General features: G+C 33.5%; 2 protein-coding genes across 4 annotated transcripts; both read left to right on the top strand.

Annotated features, from left to right (window-relative positions):
• The first annotated feature begins 79 nt into the window (after positions 1-79).
• LOC11411261 (probable acyl-activating enzyme 18, peroxisomal) lies at positions 80-8,544 on the top strand. Of its 3 annotated transcripts, XM_003629663.4 has the most exons (14): positions 83-523; positions 2,987-3,119; positions 3,223-3,485; positions 3,561-3,762; positions 3,875-3,915; positions 4,938-5,066; positions 5,239-5,312; positions 5,388-5,608; positions 6,289-6,383; positions 6,454-6,670; positions 6,841-6,966; positions 7,444-7,542; positions 7,794-8,000; positions 8,169-8,544. In XM_003629663.4, the coding sequence occupies exons 1-14, from the start codon at positions 258-260 to the stop codon at positions 8,280-8,282; spliced, it is 2,187 nt and encodes a 728-aa protein (XP_003629711.2). In that variant the 5' UTR covers positions 83-257; the 3' UTR covers positions 8,283-8,544. The 3 variants fall into 3 exon arrangements, 2 of the variants coding, with proteins under 2 accessions (XP_003629711.2, XP_039684695.1); XR_003008056.2 differs by lacking the exon at positions 8,169-8,544 and having other exon boundaries at positions 80-523; positions 6,815-6,966; positions 7,794-7,937; XM_039828761.1 differs by lacking the exon at positions 83-523 and having other exon boundaries at positions 2,987-3,129.
• Positions 8,545-19,875: 11,331 nt separating this feature from the next.
• On the top strand, positions 19,876-21,271 carry LOC11419026 (F-box/kelch-repeat protein At2g44130). Its single transcript, XM_003629660.4, has one exon. It carries the CDS (start codon positions 19,972-19,974, stop codon positions 20,995-20,997), a length of 1,026 nt encoding a protein of 341 aa, XP_003629708.1. The 5' UTR covers positions 19,876-19,971; the 3' UTR covers positions 20,998-21,271.
• Positions 21,272-21,457: the final 186 nt, after the last annotated feature.

Here is a 21,457-nt window from a genome sequence, read left to right as displayed (position 1 = left end):
ACTACATTTCAAAATATTAACAATCATTGAACTGAATATGATTATAATTATCACAATTTTGATTTTCACATTTGTAAAATTAAATTTTGAGTTGACCAACTTGAAGGACAGAGCAACCAACCACGTAGTAGCTAGCCACCATGCTTTGTTATCTATCACATCACCCATTCACCAACCACCTCATCATCTACACCTGCAACTACCACCGTATTCATGTTTGCTTAGAATTTTGAAGTTGAAAAAATTGAAAGAAAGAAATGGGAAAAAAGAGTGTAATGGAGTTGGGTATTGATGATTTTGTAAAGGTTGGTTTATCAGCTGCCGAAGCCAATGAATTGAAGGAAGTGTTGCTGTCACTGCCATTGTCCTCACTCTCCTCAGCTGACACATGGCGCCACCTCGTCAGCCGCAAAGTCCTCAAACCATCATACCCTCATCCCTTGCATCAGCTTCTCTACTATACCATCTATAATGATCATCATCACTCCTCTTCTTCTCCTCCTCTTTATTGGTTTCCTTCTCTGTAAGTCACTCTAATTGTTATTATTCATATGTGCTTTTTCCTTCTTCTAGTATTATGAAGTATTCATACTGATAATATTAGTCACACCCTATGAAGCACGGATACGGACATGGACATCAACACGACACAGATGCCCAACACAGCTAATAATTTGAAAAAATCACATAATTTTGTATAAATGTATGTGTCAGTGTCGTGTCGGTGTCCATGTCTAAAAGAGGGCTTAGACATGTCCGCATCAAAAGTTGTTGAGTCCGGTTGAGTTTCAGATGAAAGGGATGTTGACATAGGTGTTGAAACTGGCTTAGCATCTGCCATATTGGTACTTTTAAGTAAGAAGCAGCTGCCAAATAAAGTGACGTTGTGTTAGAAAAAGTCATTGGGATGTCGGCAAAACCTCTACTCCGATGAAGTGATTTGGAAAATTAAGGTCCTTGAGAGAAAAAGATTTAGCAAGAGAGGTCTTGAACTTGCTGAGAAATGTGGCACTATACCCTATTAGCAAAATATCATCAAGATAAACAAAAAAAATGAGCAACAGTGTTACAGTTCTTTTCGAGTAGAAATATGCTATCATTATTGTAAGTCAATAAGGAATTGTTCTCATCAAATTTATGAATCCAAATTGAAGAGGGAAATCTCTAAGAGCATGAAACTAGGCGCAAGGAGCTTGCTTGGGGCCATAAAGGGCCTTTTGTAGTTTGCAAACATAACGAGGTAAGGTTGCATGGATGAAGCCAGCTCAAGGATATACTCGATGTGAATGAGAATTTAAAATAGGTGGAATGAAACTCCTAAACCCCATGCCAGTGGGCACTTCCAGTTAGGCTATAGGAAATCTCCCCAAAAAGCTTTCCAACTCGCGCGCGATTTAACGAAGAAAAGGAGGCTTTCAAGCGGTTCGGCTGATTCAATCCTGTCGCAATGGAAGTGAAAGTCACTCAACCGATAGAGAGAGGAAGCGAAACGACCACGGTCATTCTCTAAAGAAAGAGGGACCTTCTCTGGTCACTGACACCATCTTTCTTCGATCGACCGAAGCAAGAGCACCAACCAAGTTTAGTCGCAGCAGCCACAAGAGCCTCAGGCGAAGCTAGCTCGTCAGGTGAGGCCTGTAAAGATTCTGATCTTCCTAGTGATATGCGGGACAAACTTCGTTATAAGTTGTCGAGATTGCCAAGAAATAGTTCCTTTGCACGAGTAAGAAACCGATGTATTTCCACACGCTCTCCATGAAACTCCCAAACAAACCCTAAGGATACACAAACAGACCCTAAATATGCCTAAAAGAGGGTTGTGAGTGTGACTACCAACTCAATTCTGAGTTTTTTAGCTAACATTTTTGCGTGCAGAATTTCTGTCCCAGAATGTTTGAGCGTAAAGTTTCAGGTTAAAGAGTATAATTTTAACTTTACTTAGATCCCCTAGTTGCCATCGAAGGCCTTAAGAAAACAATTTAGGGGATTTTGCCGAAATCATAGTTCAGGTAGGAGCTTGTACTTGGATTTTTGGACACGGTTTGCTTATACCAGAAGGGACCAAACTGCATAGTTTAAGAAATAAATTTAACTTCAGAGACATTGCGTCAGTTAGTCGAAATTAGAAGTTTAATGAAGGTAGGAGGGGCTGGTGGGTAGACACCATACATATGGAGAGAATATAGAACTGGGTTTTTACACCCACCCGGAGTATATGAAATTTAAGGCAAACTGCAAAAAATTTAGATCCGCCGGATGTAAGGGGGCCTAGTTTTTTCAGTAGTGTTGCAAATACTAATTCAATGAAAGTTAGAGGATCCTATTTAATGAAAGATAGATACATGTTTAGTATTTCATGATATCTTAAACATCAATTCTAGTTCCACTAAAGTTACAATAATATAAGTGATGGTTCCTCTTACTTAAGCTATGTATGTAAAAGAACTAAGACTATTGTTGTTATATGAGAGCAGCACATTATAAGACTTAACCACAGCCAAATATCTCAATTCTTTGGTAAAGGAAGATTGAGAGAGACACTCTTTGGTGAGGGAAGAGTGTAGTACGTGCCATACTTGAGGGATACCTATTGTTGAATTATAGAGCTCTAATCCGGCCATACTTAGATATACAAGACATAATTTAAAATTATGTAATTACATTTTCATGACTGTCTCTTTGGTGAGACAATCAAACATCTTTGATTTTGATGAACGGTGGCTGGGTTTTATGATTGATGCATCAAACAACGAGCTGTTTCCAATAAATGGCAGTATTTGCGTTAGGAAATATATATAAGATTACAAAGGCATTCATAGATACATGGGATGAGAGGAAAAATAGAAGTTGTTACAACGGTCATCATCTAAACTAAAGGAATACATATTTGAAATTCAAACTGAGATTACAACTAAGATGTTAGTTCAACACTTATTATGTGTAGTCATTGTTCTTGTATTTATTTATTGTTGGTTTCTACATTTAGAGAGCAGGCAATCCGCACCAACCTGGGTCGTCTCATGGAAACTCATGGTTCTCAGCTTTTAGGAGCATCCTCGTACAAGGATCCTATTACTAGTTTTCCTCTTTTTCATAAATTTTCTGTTCAACACCCTGAGGCAAGTGCAAGTTAGTTCCCTTCTATCTTTACATTTTCATTCTATTTCTGCAAGGAACTTTACAAGTGCAAGTTATTTACTGCAAGTTTGTATTGCACTGTAGGTGTACTGGTCTCTTGTTCTAAAGGAACTTTCTATTTCCTTTGTCGAACCTCCAAATTGCATTTTAGATACATCTTCTGACCAATCAAAACACGGAGGAACTTGGCTTCCTGGTTCTGTACTTAATATTGCTGATTGCTGTTTGCAACCTAGCTCCCACCCTAACAAACAAGATGACAGTATAGCTATCATCTGGAGGGATGAAGGTTTTGATGACTCCGAGGTTCATCGTATCACTCTCAAACAACTTCGAGAGCAAGTCATGTATGTCACCTCTCATGTCTCATGTCGCACCTCACCCTTTTGGTTTTCTTAATGTTTTTGCCATATTACTTCCAGGTTGGTGGCAAATGCAATAGATGCCAATTTCTCCAAGGGTGATGCAATTGCAATTGACATGCAAATGACCGTCAATTCTGTGATTATATATCTAGCTATTGTTTTAGCAGGATGTGTTGTGGTGTCAATAGCTGATAGCTTTGCACCAAAAGAAATTGCAACTCGCCTCCGTGTTTCCGATGCAAAGGGTATTTTCACGCAGGTGTTCTTATATTTAGTACTAAGTACAAACTTTACTAGTAAAGCTATTAACTATTTCCCAGTTACCAATTTCTCTTTACAATATAACTCATTCCGCTTGAATTTGTTTTCAGGACTTCATATTAAGAGGTGGCAAGAAATTCCCTTTGTACAGGTAAAAAATTGTTGGCATTATACTTATCACAGTCATTTTTTACCTCATCATCACTGCTATGGTGTCTGTGTCTATTTGTTCAGAAGATGATAATTGGCATGTTTAGTTTTACTAGCCTAATACACTTCTTATTTTTTTAACTTAATTACAGTATTGCCAATATCGTCGGATAAATAATCGTTTCAATAATTTGTACCTCTTATTGTTGTCTGTCTGTGTTCAAATTCACTGCCACAATCCACATACTGATGAAAAGTATGTGCGTTCGAGCATATGAATATACATGCTGGGCAATTTTGGACAAATGATAACCTATTATGGAATAGAAAAGTATGTGTTAGAATAAAGGATCCAAACTGAAGTATACAATCTTGAATCCTCAAACCCATGTTGCATTTTAAATTCATGTTTACCTTTTCTCATTTCTGCTTCGGTTTGTTTTATTGCATCTTTCATAGGATAGAATTAGTTATTTGGTAGGAACAAACAAGAATGAGTTCTGTAAGGAATATATATTTTTCACTTATAAAATAGAAATGAAATTTTATAATCCCGGTCACTTGAGGTCATTTTGTTTTACTTGTTCAGATTCCAAGTGAGAATTATTTAAAACAAAAACTTTATTCTTTTCCGTACTAGATGGATGTTTAGCGTTCATCAATCTCTTCCTATCACATCTTTCCTCACTGATTCGATCATATAACTTTGGGCCTTATCCTACTTGAATTGATTCTTCCACCAGAAATGTCTCATTTACTGTATGGTTTTCTTAGCATTTTGTTATGTACACACTTTTCTCAACAGATATATGTTACAAACAAATACACAACTGCATCTCATTAGCCAAAATTTCTAATTTGGATGCTTGAATGCCTCTGTAGGTCAATTTTATTGAATGCCACTCTCAAACTATTTTGCCATGCAAAACTTGAATAGATGAAAGATATTGGGTTTGCTTGAATTTAATGTTATTCTTTGTACAAGTAGACCACTGATCTAATTCTGCATATTTGTTCTTCCAGCCGGGTCGTTGAGGCAGCTGCATGTAAAGTTATTGTGCTTCCTGTGATAGGAAATGATATTGGAGTACAATTAAGAGAACAAGACTTATCATGGAATAGTTTTCTTTCTTCTGGAAAACAGAATCCAAGGTAATGTGCTTTACAATGTGTATACTATTAACTATTAAGCCATATTTTCATCTAGGCAAACGGTAATTTCTCCTTACTTAGTCGCTGCTGAAAATTCTCAAAACAGAAAAAGGATAGAAGGTGCACAGTTTCTCTTTTGTTTTGTCTCGCTTTAACATTTAAATCATGGCAGGTCTCATCATTACTCTCCAATCTATCAATCAATCGATTCTGTCACTAACATACTTTTCTCATCTGGAACCACAGGTAAAATTCTCCTTTAAAACATATCAATTATGGACTGCCAGTATAATGATTTCTGGTTCCATTTTTATGCTTCAGGGGATCCAAAAGCAATTCCTTGGACTCAACTTTCGCCCATACGAAGTGCTGCAGATGGATGGGCTTTAATTGATATTCAACCCGGAGACGTCTATTGCTGGCCTACAAATTTAGGTTGGGTGATGGGACCAACTCTTCTATATTCATGCTTCCTATCTGGAGCAACTCTTGCTCTGTACCATGGATCTCCACTAGGTCATGGTTTTGGAAAATTTGTTCAGGTGATTCTTCCAAATTTTATATGGACAGTGTTAATGAGTGTTCTGACTAAGGAAAGAAAATAGAAAATACTTGGTGAAAACTGAAAAGGAAAGTATTGTATTGAAAAAAAGAGTTTAAGGACTATGTACTATTGTGTAAAAATTTAGAAAGTAGTAATATAATAGAGTGACATAATGGTAATATCTAATTGGATAATTGTGTAAAAAAAGTATTACAGTTTCAGTACATAGTCCATAAACTCAATACAAAAATAATTTAATGGACCAGGGCCCGTTTACTTCCCATATTTTCTGTTTTTATTTCCACTTCAACTAATAAACATAAGAGAATATAGGTCCAACATTTTTCACACCATTTTCTTTTACAATTTCTTAATAGATCTAGCATTTTCAGAAACTTTGGAATTTCAAAACATTGTTTCCGAAAATTTATTCTTCCTAGCTGGCCTTCCATCTCTTCTCTCGATCAAAATTGTTTACTACCTAAGTCTTATGTCTCCTAGTTAGCAATTTAAAGTAAACATAAATTTTAGAGAATGAAAACAGAAAATGTTTTCCAAAAGTAAACGGGGTCTAAGTGTGCGTCATAATAATTACATTATTGGATGTTGTATGCTGCATCAACAGAAATCTTACATTGCACCAAAGTACACATTATTCATTTAACTACAATTGTTCAGGATGCAGGAGTTACCATTTTGGGAACAGTTCCAAGCTTAGTAAAAACTTGGAAGAGTACACAGTGTATGGAGGGCTTGGATTGGACAAAGATAAAGTAATGTCTCATAAATTTAAATAACCAATTAACTTATATGAACAATGAATTAATCTGTGGTTATATGCAGAAAATTTTGTTCAACTGGAGAAACTTCAAATGTTGATGATGACCTTTGGCTTTCTTCAAAATCTTATTACAAACCCATAATTGAATGTTGCGGAGGCACTGAGCTTGCATCTTGTTATATCATGGGGAGTCTACTACAGCCTCAAGCTTTTGGAGCATTTAGCACAGCGTCTTTGACAACTGGTTTAGTCATCCTTGATGAAAATGGAGTTCCTTATGTAAGATGTTTTTCAGGATAGTTTCTATGTTTTGATCATATTATTTTATTTACATATGCTACCACCTTCCTTATAAATGTTCCCTACCTTGTATAATAAGAATATTATCCTCTGTCACGGACAAATTTAGGTTTTCTAATTTAGGTTGATATCTTGGACCCATATGACAGCCAGATGATGTACCCTGCGTTGGTGAAGTGGGATTATTCCCTGTATCTATGGGAGCAACTGATAGATTGCTTAATGCTGACCATGAGAAGATTTACTTTGAGGGAATGCCGCTTTACAAAGGAAAGGTATACACTTCAATAAACATTCTTACTGCCAATGTGACCAATGACTTTCACATTTTGATGAAGCAATCTTGAAGCATTAGTTATATGAAAATATTGTGATTACCAACATACTTTAATAAGTTGGTTCATTACATCCTAAATTCTTTCTGAGGTCCCACTGCTAGTTTATGTGCACACCTGCCAAATTGCATATAGAAAATTCAGAAATTAGAGAAGACGGGTCCACTCTGTGAACTTTGAATGTGTTGGATAGTTGGATAAGAAATATAGTTAATACCTATGTAAGCTATAAATATTCTAATGTACTTTACGTTAGGCAAATCTATATCTAGGATTTTAATGTAATCCCTTTGCAGATTACTTCATTGTTGATTAGACTAACCGAAATTTAATTACTCTAATTCTATTATTCATCAACTTTTTCAGTCAGTTTCTTTATCTATATCTTCTGATGTCCAACATGGTATGCATTAGCAGGTTCTTCGAAGACATGGAGATATTATCAAAAGAACTGTAGGAGGCCATCTCGTTGTACAAGGAAGGGCTGATGACACCATGAATCTTGGTGGAATAAAGGTACCGCATGGCCCACGATATTTATGTTTATATTACCCTTCTTACAGATTGAGTGTATCTTTGTTTCGTGGATTTTTCTCCTCTAAAGTAGCAAACCCATTTTAGAGGGTAAAATAAATAATCTCAACTGGTAATGGATAAATTGATCGTTGATGCTTTGTAACTGGTCATGGATTTCTTAGAAGATCTTATTTTGGCTTTCTTAGATTGGCTATTATTCTTATGTGGAATTTTCTGTTCTAATATTGCAGACAAGTTCTGTAGAAATTGAGCGCGTCTGTGATAGAGCCGATGAATGCATTTTGGAAACAGCAGCAGTCAGTGTTTCTCCTGCAAATGGAGGTCCAGAACAACTGGTTATATTTGTAGTTTTAAAGAAAGGATACGATTCCGATGCGGAAACTCTGAAGAAGAAATTCTCTAAGGCCATTCAAACCAACCTTAATCCTTTATTTAAGGTCAAACTCTCAATGTCATTTATTACTTTATGGAAAGCATTATTAAAGCAGTAACTTAAATGACTCAGGTTCATAAAATTTTGAGTACTGAATTGAAATTGAAAATTTTAATCTGACTTGTGATGATTTATATATTTGATGCTCACAACTCTTTTTGTTACTATACAGATAAGTCTTGTTAAAATTGTGCCTATGTTTCCTAGAACAGCTTCCAACAAAATACTAAGGAGAGTCTTGAGAGATCAAATGAAACATGAGCTATCAGTTCATAGCAGACTTTAGTGATATCGTTAATTCGCAACCGACCAGGGCATGCAGTCAGTTCATTTCATGTGCAAATATTATGATCATGATGATGACGACGACGATATTCGTTACAGGAAGTTTTGCAATGTCAGTCTCTACCAGCAAGACATTGAAAAATAATGAAATTGATTCATTGAATGATCTGATACCTGATTGCATGTGGTTTTATTTTTTTTATTTTTTATTTTTATATAAGCATATATATGGCAAGAGATAATGTGAGTATCTTTTACTAATATATTTATAGTTTTTTTTTTGACAAAATTTATACTTTTATAGTTTTTTTAGTGATTAAGAAATATGTGAATTAATGATTTAGAAAAACATTCAAAATTAATTTACATTTTTACAGAATACATAGAAATAATCAAATGTAGTTATATTAAGAAACTTGACAATGACTTAAACAAAATTGATAAAACAATATTTAAACAACACTTTTGGAGACAAAATCAGCAAGAGAATTTCCTGCAAAATTTTAGTAAAAGTCTACAGGAAATCATGAAAATAATAATCAATAATGAGCCTCAAGATTTTAGTTCCACTTATGCTAAAGACTTTTTACATGTTTCCTCAAAATCCATCTCAAGATATATATTTTTTTTTTAATCAATCTCAAGTCATCTTAATATGCAAGATATTGTGATTATTTAATACTAACGTTAAGATGGCACGTCTTTCCGTTTTTACTGACAAAAATAACCGAGGTTGTAAAAATAAGTCATGCTAAAAAGTGTTTAAAAGACGGTGTTAAACTTTAATAAAAAAATATTTATTGAGAAAAATTAATGTTCTTGATAAAATAAATTGCCATAATATCCAATATATAATTTCTATTAATAAAATCATTAACATGTATTTGCCTTTAGGATGCATATTATTATGTCAATCATTAATAAAATCATTAACATGTGTTTGCCTCCAGGACGTATGTTGTTATGTCAGCATTTCCCTTAAAATATTTATTAAGAGTAAAATTTTAAAGTATACTATAAAGTATAGACTATAAATGATGGAGTGGATCCAGTCAAAAAAATTATAATGGAATGCTATACTTATTAGTTGGAATTTAAAAAATATTTTTCCAGCAAATGATTGCTTTTAATTATTTTTTAAAATCTAATGTCCCTAAAATATTTAATAACATACAATGTCAGTTAATTGATGTGCCTTTATTGCATTTTTTTGGTTGTCAATAGTCAATACTTTTTTTTGAAGGAATAGTCAATACTATATGTAGAAAAATAAAATAATAAAAATGATTCCTTCATAAAGTTGGAAATCGATCACATTTGTTTTTTAGTATTTTCCGACTAATACCTCAAATTCGTCCTTGAATTTTGAAAAATCGGTCAATTTCGTCCTTGAATTTTGTGAAATATCAAATTAGTCCCTGAATTTACAAAATGTCAATCAAATCAGTCCCTCCGTTAAGTTGGTCTGTTAACGGAGGTGACGTATCACGTTAACCTCTGACAAAGCTTAACACGTCAGATGTCACGCAAGCAGGGACCAAACTGATTGATTTACACAAAATTTCGAAGGACGAAATTGATGGATTTACACAAAATTTCCAAGGACCAAATTGATGGATTTTCAGAAAATTGGCAACGGCTCTTTCCCTTCTTTGTGAGTAACGACTCTTTCTCCACTTCCTCATTAAAGGCTATTTCTTCCCCAAATATATAAATTTGGAACCCTAATGTTATAATTCTTTAGATAGAGTTCAAAATTCCCAAAATTTCTTCCATGAATTGATGTAAAATTTCTTCCCTAATTTTTTTGATTAAATTTGAAATTCATAAATCAAGTGGTCTGCCTTGTAGATTCAGTGTTTAGAATTGATGGGTGGTGCGCGAATGGGTCCTTAAATTATATTCATATCCATCATTTCGATCCTCAAATTAGTGAAAATACCATCAAATTGGTCCTTGAATTATCATAACAGATATCAATGTGGTCCTTTGTGCATACATTTGCTGAACAAAGTAAAATGTAAAAGACAAACACTTTGATTATAAAAAGACAAACATTTGCATTATATCATAAGTCAATATTCGATGTTAATAAGTCATTACATAGCCAAAAAAACAACAGTACATAGCCAAAAAAGCATTAATTAAACTAGTTCAAAAACATAATTAAAACATGCATCACTGTTTTGGAAATCCTGGAGTTGGGATAAAATCCATGTATTGGGGTTGAGTAGAAGCGGATGGCCCGTAATTTGAATTTGGAACTCTAACAACATCCTCTTGTTGCACCTCAGTAGCAACATTCTCAACAACAGTTTCCACACTTGCCACATTACTTTGTACTTGTTCTTCAGACTCAGTGTCAATCCAATTCTTTGGCCTCCTAGTCACACCTTGCTTTGCACAACTTCTTGATTATATGTCCCATCCAATTCTCAATGTGGAAGATGTGGATTGACATTCGCGCACCACCCATCAATTCTAAACACTGATTCTACAAGGCAGACCACTTGATTTATGAATTTCGAATTTAATCAAAAAAATTAGGGTTCTAAGTTTTTTGAATTGGGGAAGAAATTTTACATCAATTCATGGAAGAAATTTTGGGGATTTTGAACTCTATGTAAGGAATTATAACATTAGGGTTCCAAATTTATATATTTGGGGAAGAAATAGCCCTTAATGAGGAAGTGGAGAAAGAGCCGTTACTCACAAAGAAGGGAAAGAGCCGTTGCCAATTTTCTGAAAATCCATCAATTTGGTCCTTGGAAATTTTGTGTAAATCCATCAATTTCGTCCTTCGAAATTTTTTGTAAATCAATCAGTTTGGTCCCTGCTTGCGTGGCATCTGACGTGGTAAGCTTTGTCAGAGGTTAACGTGACACGTCACCTTCGTTAACAGGTCAACTTAACGGATGGACTGATTTGATTGACATTTTGTAAATTCAGGGACTAATTTGATATTTCGCAAAATTCAGGGACGAAATTGACCGATTTTTCAAAATTCAAGGACTAATTTGAGGTATTAGTCAATATTTTTCATTTGATTCTATTTTTGGGAAGTCATTATCGAGTACTAGTGATAAACTCTAAGGACCCATTGCGCCAAATCCAGTAAGTTAATGATTATTGTGAATTTTCGTTAACTTGCAAGTTGCCACTAATGAAGCGTCAAGTGTGATGGATTATTTTCTTAAAATATTCCAATTCACTATGATCCTTGTCATGATATTGCGAGTTTGAGACTTGTTAGTAGGTTTAGAGAAAGAGAGAACTGTAAATCGGACTTGGATTGGGCATGGACCATGCTATCCTTCGGTTTAGTCAAAGGAATCATGTAGCAACCAACTTGCAAAATGAAAAAACTTCAAACTCAAACCTTCAAATGATGTGCCATATTTGGGATTTTTAACCACCCCAATACATTGATCTTAAGAAGAACAATCTATGCAAGAAAATTAACTGCTGATTTGATGGAAAGAAAGAAAGAGCTCTTCCTTTAATTTATCGGATAGGATAAGGATTCACGAGGATGGATGTCTATATCATCTTTAATTTGATTGATATTGATAATTCAAACTGAAAGCGATACGTGTGCTTCTAGAATTTTAGGTGATAAATATTCGTTTGTTGCTATTACATGTGACTGCAAGTATTCAAATGCATGTTGGCCTCTAAATATATTTTTATCTACTAGTAGTCTTTTATTTTTGTTGACATATCAGATTATAGATGTCACGATAAACGATTAATAATATATAGTTGGGAAGATTAGAGGAGTGTCAATAGCAAAACCAAGTTAAATGATCTATGACTAAAGGTAAGACACCATTATTGAAGTTATATCCAAGTTTTATATTATTCAGATTCTCAAGTTGTTGAATGTATACTTGATTGAACATCCTTATCATTTGAGTTAATTTTCAATTGAGATTTGAGATATATCTAAATTCATCAAAAATCATACCTCCACTCAAAATCTTACATATTCAATGGATATAGTTGTGGCAAAGCTTGTAGCAAATGGAGGTAACCTAAATGAATAGTGATGAATGCAAGATGAACTTCACACTTCACAGTCTTGTGGTCGTTTTCTTGAAACAAACAAAGGTTCAAATCAATAAATAGGAGTAGAAGAAAATTGTAATCCGGTGTCCTACCCACCACTAATCAGCATGACTCACTCTACTCCAATCACACTCACAATCCCACATTTTTCTCTCTCGATATTTGAATTTCAAGTATCCAATCCAAATCACACAAAAACACTCTCTTCCTCATACTTCTCCCCTCCTTCTTTATGTTCCTATTACTTTGTTTGAGTCAATCTTCCATTTCTTTTTGGTGTGTTTTGACTATGTTATTTAAATCGAATAAAAAGTTATCACATTTACACTTTTTCACAATTAAAAACTTGGTTGAGTTGAGTTTACAAGCTTAACAAACGAGGCTTACATCGCTTATTAAAAAACTCTATGTTCTTCTTTGGTTGGTTTCTTTTTCCCACACTTTGAAGGAAGACAATGAATGTGCCGATTGGCTGGCTAAATATGAGGCTGACAACATTGACACTTTGAATCTCTCCTCTTCCGCAACTAGATTCTATCTTATTCGCCGACTCCTCTGAAATTTTTAGACAACAAGTTGCTTAGTTTTTTTTTTATATTGTTTTCCTCCTTATAAAAAAAAACGATTTTTAAAGCTTTCGAACCCACGTTTAGAAGATGTATCTCTCTTTTTTTTTGGTAAAAAAGATATCTCTATTAATTAAATTAACAATAGTTGTAGCCTTATAGATGTTATAATTCAACTTTCATTTATAAGACGATATAATAACATTAAATAAGACGAAAGTAGTTAAGTTTTATTTATATTTTAGACCTTCAAATTAACGAAGTCTTATTTGACATAAGATAAGTGTGATTTAGTAAAAATATTATTTTATCTATTTCATTTATATAGTTTTTTTTCATGTGTTTGAAATGATCGCTAATTATATAAGCCATCCTAGTAATAATAATTTTGCTTGCTTTTGATTATTATTATGAAGGTCATGTTAATTTGTGTCTTTATAGTACATGTTAAGCATTAATTTCATTCCATTTAATAGTAAGAATTTAATGAAAAAAAATTAATATTAAACAACTTGAGTAATAAATTAACACAATTTTCAATATATTACTATTGGTAGAATTCTTAACATGTGTCCTAAGAAGTGTTCTAAGAACACAAGTTAACATTTCTCTTATTATTATTAGGCTTAAATATGTAAAACGTCTTTGTAATTTTGCGTGTTTTTGCAAATCGTCCCTATATCTTTTTTTATTTCAAAATCATCCTTGTAAGTTACTAGCCGTTTGCAATTCGTCCCTCCCGTTAACTCCCGTTACAAAAACGTTGTGGTGGCAGACGGAGACACACACGGCGAAGTGTGAGTTGGCAAAAGCTTGCTTATGTGTCAAGAGAGATGATGAGTGGTTAGAAAGGAGGGACCAAACCAAAACGCAAAATTGCAGAGGGATGAAATTAAAAAAACGTACATTTTGTTCATTCCTCTCCCTCTATTTTTCCTTCTTCATCTCCAACCCCAATTAAAACTCTACCATCTTAAGCATTAACATATTTTAGTCTGCAAGTACCAAGCATCACTCACATGTTAAACCACAACAGGAACAAAAATAAACCCATTTTTCCCATTTAGTGTTAAACCCAAACCCAAAAATTCATAAATCCTCAAACAAGACAGATCCAAAAGCACCCTTTTGTTCATGCAACAACTCAAAAATCCAACACATACACGTTTTAATTCATCCAAAAGGGTACTCGATTCAACAAGAAAAAGCAAATTTTGGAGGAGAAATTGTGAGTAAGTGAGTTAACTAGAGATGGGTGAAAAGGAACCGTTTACTAGCAAGATTCGAGAATGTCCCACAAATTATTGACCCCCATTGTTGTAATGGAGAATGAGTGATTGTTCTACAGGTTTGAGAGGGATAATTTCAGAGTATCAAATCTCAAACGCTTGATCCAAAAATACACCTAGATGTGCAATGTTTCTTCTTCTCCTTTCCTTTCATGATTCTTTTTCTTGTTTCAATAGAAAAGAAAGAAAAAGAAGTAGATATTTGCAATTCGTTCAGCCATGTTTCTGTTGGTGATTCCCCATGTTACTTCTCTTTTTGAACCCATCAACAACACACTCAGCTCACCCTTCTTTTCTATTCTTCATATGAAATCAATGAATTCAAGTGGTATCATGAGCCTTTACCTAGTGTGAAGTGTTCTTGATTTTGAGGAGAAAAACTAAGAATATGTTGATGCACTCTTATCATAAAAAATCCAACACATACACATTTTTAACTGGGTTGGAGATGAAGAAATTGGGGTTGGAGATGAAGAAGAAAAAATAGAGGGAGAGGAATGAACTAAATTTACTCTTTTTTTTTTTTTAATTTCATCCCTTTGCAATTTTGCGCTTTTGGTTTTTGTCTCTCCTTTCTAGCCACTCATCATCTCTTTTGAAACATAAGAAAGCTTTTGCCAACTCACACTTCACCACGTCTGTCTCCGTCTGCCACCACAACATTTTTGTAGCGGGAGTTAACGGGAGGGACGAATTGCAAACGATTGGCAACTTACAAGGATGATTTTGAAACAAAAAAAGATACATGGACGATTTACAAAAACACGCGAAATTACAGGGACGTTTTGCATATTAAAACCTTATTATTATTAGACTCTAGTATTTGAACACCATTTATTTTGATGCGTCGTTTATAAACTCATTTTCTCTCTGTATCTTTCATCTCATTGTATCATTTACATACAATATCTATCAATTTTTTTTTGTTTCTACCTCTGTGACGGTGTTGAATGAGTTTTGGGAATTTATTTCTTGTCGACCCTAGTTATGGAAAAAAAAAAAAAAAAAAACTCCAATATATCCTACATCTAAAGTAAATATAAAAAATGTCCTAGCTTCATCATATGGTGTCATCTTGAAGGACAGGGGCTGGCCCTATATAAGGGAAAAATATCATAGTAGGGTAAATTGGATATTTATTTTGCATGTAGAGAATTGAAGTTTTTTTTTCATAGGTAGGTAGTTTGAATTTTGTTTTTCTTTTTAAGTCTTGGGGTACAATTTCTATTACTCCCTCCATCTAAAAAAATCATCTCCTTAATATTTTTTCGCAAAATAATTAACACTTTTGAATACTGATGTAATATTTATTATTTTTTTCACTATTATACTCTTATTTATTGAATTTTATCGAATTTAACTATTCTATTAACTACAATTAATAAAAATATTTTAATAATGAAATAAATTTTAACATTAAAATTAATACAATTAATCATTTCTTTAAAAGTCGTCCATACATTTTAAACGACTATTATTATAAGAAATCGAAGTATTTTATAAATGCTTGCTTTTGATTATTATTGGCCCTCTCCCTTTCATTTACTACGCCTGAGATAAGAAGAAAAAAAGCAATCATGGTATGACTGGATCGTACAAATTTCCAACAGCACAATTTAATACAGCAGCTATTCCGTGTCTGAGTGAGTGAGGGAATGCCGAACGGATAAGAAGATTTATTATAAGGAGAAATTTTAATATCAAATACTTTCTCCGTCTCTAATTATAAGACCTTTTGAGAATTTTTTTTGTCGTTTTTTATAAGACCCTTTTGTTATTTCCAACTACATTAATTATTTCTTTACATACATGCCCCTATTTATTATACATCTTTTTCTTCAATCAACAATAAATAACATGTTGAAAACATAAACTAACCTTCTTTCTTAAAGGATAAAATTGTAAAAACAATAGTGATTACAAACAACTTTAATACAAATATCCACTATCTTAATTCCCGTGATTTTGGCAAAAGAGTCTTATATATAGGGACGGAGGGAGTAAATAGTTAGTATTTGATCACACATACATAAATAAATATTTTTTTAATGATGAAAAGAAAGTTGATTAAAAATAATTAAATATTTTGATGATAATATCTTCATGTGAGTGTGTCCAAAGACTATTTATTTAGTTTTATGATCATAGAAGAATAACTCATTTATAACTTTGACAAGTCACATCTTCCCACGCTAGATTTACATGCACAAAGCCATTTAAATTACGAACTCTTTTCTTAATCTTTCTTTTTTGTTAATAGTTTCAAATCTTTCTTTAATTCTTTTAATATGAATTAATCCAAATTAAGTAAACGAATCTTGTTTCTGTGAGAGGATAGGATTAAATGAATCTTCCTCATCTTACAAATATGAATAATTCATGGTAATTGGTATGGACGAAGAACGAATTTATTGGTTTATCTAGAAGGAAAATAAAAAAAAATATAGGATGGGCATTTTTTGGGTGTTCTGGACCTAGTAAGACTACTCACTGGTAAGACAACGACCAATCGTCAAAATTTACGGTGACTCGGATAATTACGTACGTTTCCCGTTAGTATGTGCTAAGTGCTGCTATGCTATGAATGAGTCCAGTCATCATCTCAATCAATATGGGTCTTTCTCTTCACCCACACAAGTTTTCAACCTTATCCACTTATTATACCCACCTGGCACTCACGGGTAACTCCTTATAACGCTATATATCCATTTTGTTTGTTATTTTTCTCTATTTTTACTAAAAAGTATAAAGGTTTTGCATTACACATATTGAAATGAGAACTCTATCGATTATCACAAAATCCGCTAATGTCCTCTATTTCTAACATCACCGTCTACAATCAAACGTGCAAACATTATTTGCACAAGCCACTTGTAGCTCATAATTACATTTACGATATATAAGAACATACAACAATGATGACAATAATATTCAAATTTCAGAGGGGGCATGAGCACTGAAACAACAACATGGGCAAGTTGTAATTGATGAGTTTAAAATACATAATATAATATGTATAAGGTGGATTATTAAAAATCAATGTTTGTAAGCAATAAATTGAAAATGAGTTCCATCAAAGAATAAATTGTTTTTTTTTTATTTTAATGATGGTATCACTTCATATAAACTTCTTTATAATGATTTTGATTTAGGATAACCTAAAATTGAATATTGTATGCAATATTAATTATTAGACAAATATTATTTATCTTTCAAAGCTGAACTCTAAAGAATCAAGTCTTTTTCTCCTATAAATCAAAAGTTTAACAAATAAACAACTTTGGTTTGAACTTTTGCTCTCTTTGGTTAAACTTTTGCTATAATTCAGACTTCGACTGTCTACCGGTACGTCTTGTGTTGAAAAGAACGTACAATTTTTACCTCTAAAAAACAAAACCACAACTTCATGTCCGTGCATATTATTAGCTCTGTTAAATTTTGATCCCCATTATATTTTGAATGGCGGAAATACAATGAGACGATATTATCCTTTAAAAAATAGAGAGAGACGATATTAAACAAATACCTTACTTACAAGTGGATGATTCTTTCCTTAAAATAAAAGTGGATGATTTTTGTTTTTTTAAGGAACAAGTGGACGATTATTGACATTCAATCGGATATTTTTTTAAAGAATTCGATCGAATTTTCACAACATTGCAATCCATCATTTTACATGGATATTAAATCATATTTTACTCCATTGGTACAATGTAAATTTACTTTGATAAATAATATCATGCTTAATGGTAATCTTTGATAAATAAATATTTATCCATCGTGACAACCTGTTTTGACTATTTTCAATATTAATAAAATAAAATTATTTTATTTTTATGCTCAAATTCATCCATCGATTAACCTATAAGCGTTGGCTAAAGATTAAAAAATATTGTCTTAGACCTTTGTTAATGTAAGGATTAGGACACCTTTTGTGTCTATATGAGTTTATATCCTATGTAACATTGTTCTCTCAAAAAAAAAAAAATCCTATGTAACATTGTATAAGTTAAGACAATTAAAAACGACAGTTTCTTTTATTGAAAAATGAAGATTATTTATATATTATTAAAATTATGTATGTAATATAAGGGTCACGTTGACATGTCTTTAAGGTACCTGTAAAATATTCTACAAATAAAAATAATATATTGTTTTTTTTAACAAACTAAAATGATATATACTAATCAACAATGAAATACTCCACATAAGGTGTGCAAAAAGTGAATCAGCCAAAAATATTTACAAGTTATGGTACCAAAACAACGGAAGCACCAACAAAAACAAGAAACTAGTAAGCACCCATGCACAACAAAGGATGTTTTCACCAGTCATGATAATTGTAACTAAAAACTGCATGATTTGCCTTTAGCCATAAAAATGAATTTAGTTTAACTCTTTCTAGGAGAGCAGAAAGAGTAGAGACCACATTGTTGAATACACGGTTGTTTCGATCCTTCCACATCACCCAAACAAAAGAAAACCAAATTACCCATAGATAAAGGTGGGTAAATCTAGGCAAACCAGACATATGAATGAACTGCAAAAAATGATGTCTAATGTCACCAGGCATAATCGCTAAAATACCTAACCATTGTAACACAAGTGACCAAATAGAACTAAGAATATCACAACTAAAAAACATATGTTTTGCTGTTTCAAAATTACCACATGCTGTCGAACATGTCGTATCAGTTGCTTGAATGACCCGCCGCCTTGCCAAATTGTCTTTAGTTAGCAATCTGTCGCGAAGAAGACGTCACACAAACAAGGACACTTTTGAAGGAATAATCTTTATGCCAAACGTCATTAACCAAATGTCTGTCAATAGTCGCCCCTGTGGTAGTAATTTATTGTTAAAAAATAATTTTAAATTTTTTGAAAAATAAATTGACAAAAGTTCTAAGTCATAATTTATTGAGTTCTTTAGCATACATATGCCCCCTGCAGCACATATTAGCATTTCTTTTATTACAGAGTATGTAAGTTTCAAAATACACATAATATTTTTTACTTCTTATATCGATTAGTTTAGGCATTATAGAAAAACTCAATACAAAATTACTTATTTTAGTTTCTTACACAAAAACTCAATACAAAATTACTATTTTCTCAAAATCTTGTTAACGAGTGCTCCGTGACACTCTTTAAACATTCTACATTTAGTAATTAATCTTTGAAAATATTAAAGTTTTTAATTTCCAATGCACTTTATTACACAAACTTTTATAAAAATTTAATATTTAAAGTCCTTAACGAGTACCCAGAACACTAATTAACATTTCTCTTTTCCTAAGAGAAATGATATTTATACAACCACTTTTTGACAACTTTATAACAACTTTATCTCTCATACTCACATCATGCCCTTATTTTCTCTCTCTCTCTCTATATATTGTTTTTGACCAATAAAAAGAGAAAAAAAAATATTAAAAAAATTATCTCAAATGGATGTTCAAATATCAGAACTCTTTTCTTAATTATGCCACTTTGAAGTCTTGAAGTGTTTAATCGGTGGACAACAAATATATCATAAAAATATCTAAATCTACATGATTCAGTACAACCAAGTAGCAACATTTAACCAATTGGACTTGGACGCGATTAATTGGTTACGTTATCAAATCTTAATTTTTAACGGTTCGTATCGTTATAAATGCTCCAAAAGCCACTCAATAACTTCACACTCTTCTTTCTTCTTCATCACACTCACTTGTAATCTCACAAAACCAATTTCAATTTTCAAAACACACACAAAAATAAAACAATGGACGAGTTCATCGAGTTAATACCCGGTTTACCGAGCGAACTAGGACTCGAGTGTCTTACTCGTTTATCTAATTCATCTCACAGAGTTGCACTCCGAGTCTGTAACCAGTGGCGACGCTTATTCCTAAGCGACGAGTTTTACTCTCACAGAAAAAATACCGGTCACACCAGAAAAGTTGCTTGTTTGGTTCAAGCCCATGAACAACAACCCCACTCTGAATTCGATAAACAAACCGGTTCAACTCCACCGAGTTACGATATCACTGTGTTTGACCCGGAGAGTATGTCATGGGACCGGGTTGATCCGGTTCCTGAGTATCCATCCGGGTTACCGTTGTTCTGTCAATTAACCAGCTGCGAAGGAAAGCTCGTGGTAATGGGTGGGTGGGACCCGGCGAGTTACGAACCACTTACGGCGGTGTTCGTTTACGATTTCCGAATGAATATATGGTGGAGAGGGAAGGATATGCCGGAGAAACGTTCGTTCTTTGCTACCGGGTCGGGTTACGATCGTGTTTTTGTTGCTGGTGGACATGATGAGAATAAGAACGCGTTGAAGACTGCTTGGGCTTATGACCCGAAAATTGATGAATGGACGATGCTGGCTCCGATGAGTCAAGACCGAGACGAGTGTGAAGGAACGGTTGTCGGCGGCGAGTTTTGGGTGGTTAGCGGTTATGCGACGGAGAGTCAAGGGATGTTTGATGATTCTGCGGAGGTGCTGGATATTGGGTCGGGCCAGTGGAGGAGAGTTGAAGGAGTTTGGGAAGCGGGTCGGTGTCCCAGATCATGTGTTGATATTAGGGAGAATGGGAAAGTGGTGGATCCGGGGCTCCGAATCGGGGTTTGCAGTGTTAGGGTCGGGTCGAGGAAATGGGTTACTGGATCTGAATATGAAGGAGCACCGTATGGGTTCTATTTGGTGGAGAATGATGAAGGACAAAACCGTAAATTGAATAAGATAAGTAGTGTTCCTGATGGGTTTGCTGGGTTTGTTCAATCAGGGTGCTGTGTTGAAATCTAGTGAGTGTACACAGATAGATATATGCAGCCAATTTTATTGTAGATATTATATTGTATATAGTTTGATTAAGGAAGAAAAAATTAACTTCACTTAATCTAACAGCTAAGTGATGCGTAAGTAAATAATTTTTGCTACTCACACCTTCTGTATCATACTTCCTATATTTAAGGTGCAACAATTAGCACAAATATTCTGCTTTGGGAAAAAAAAATACAAAAGTCACGATCTGTGAGTGAAATATGTGTTACTATACATAAATTTGTTTTCATCTTTATTAGTTCTAGACAGTAAAATATGGTAAGACTTGTTGATTTAATTTAATAGTAGAAAAAAAAATGTGCGTAGTTTACTTGTTGACCATATAACTAGCATGCAATTTGTAGTTTTGAGTTGAAGATTGGTATTGTAATTTGAGCTTTCGAAGCTTCGATCCATCATTCACTTGCAATGTTGCAATGTA

The sequence above is a fragment of the Medicago truncatula genome, chromosome 8 (assembly GCF_003473485.1).
Source record: "Medicago truncatula cultivar Jemalong A17 chromosome 8, MtrunA17r5.0-ANR, whole genome shotgun sequence".
Classification (NCBI taxonomy): Eukaryota; Viridiplantae; Streptophyta; class Magnoliopsida; order Fabales; family Fabaceae; genus Medicago; species Medicago truncatula.
This window is presented reverse-complemented; position numbering and strand designations above follow the sequence as displayed.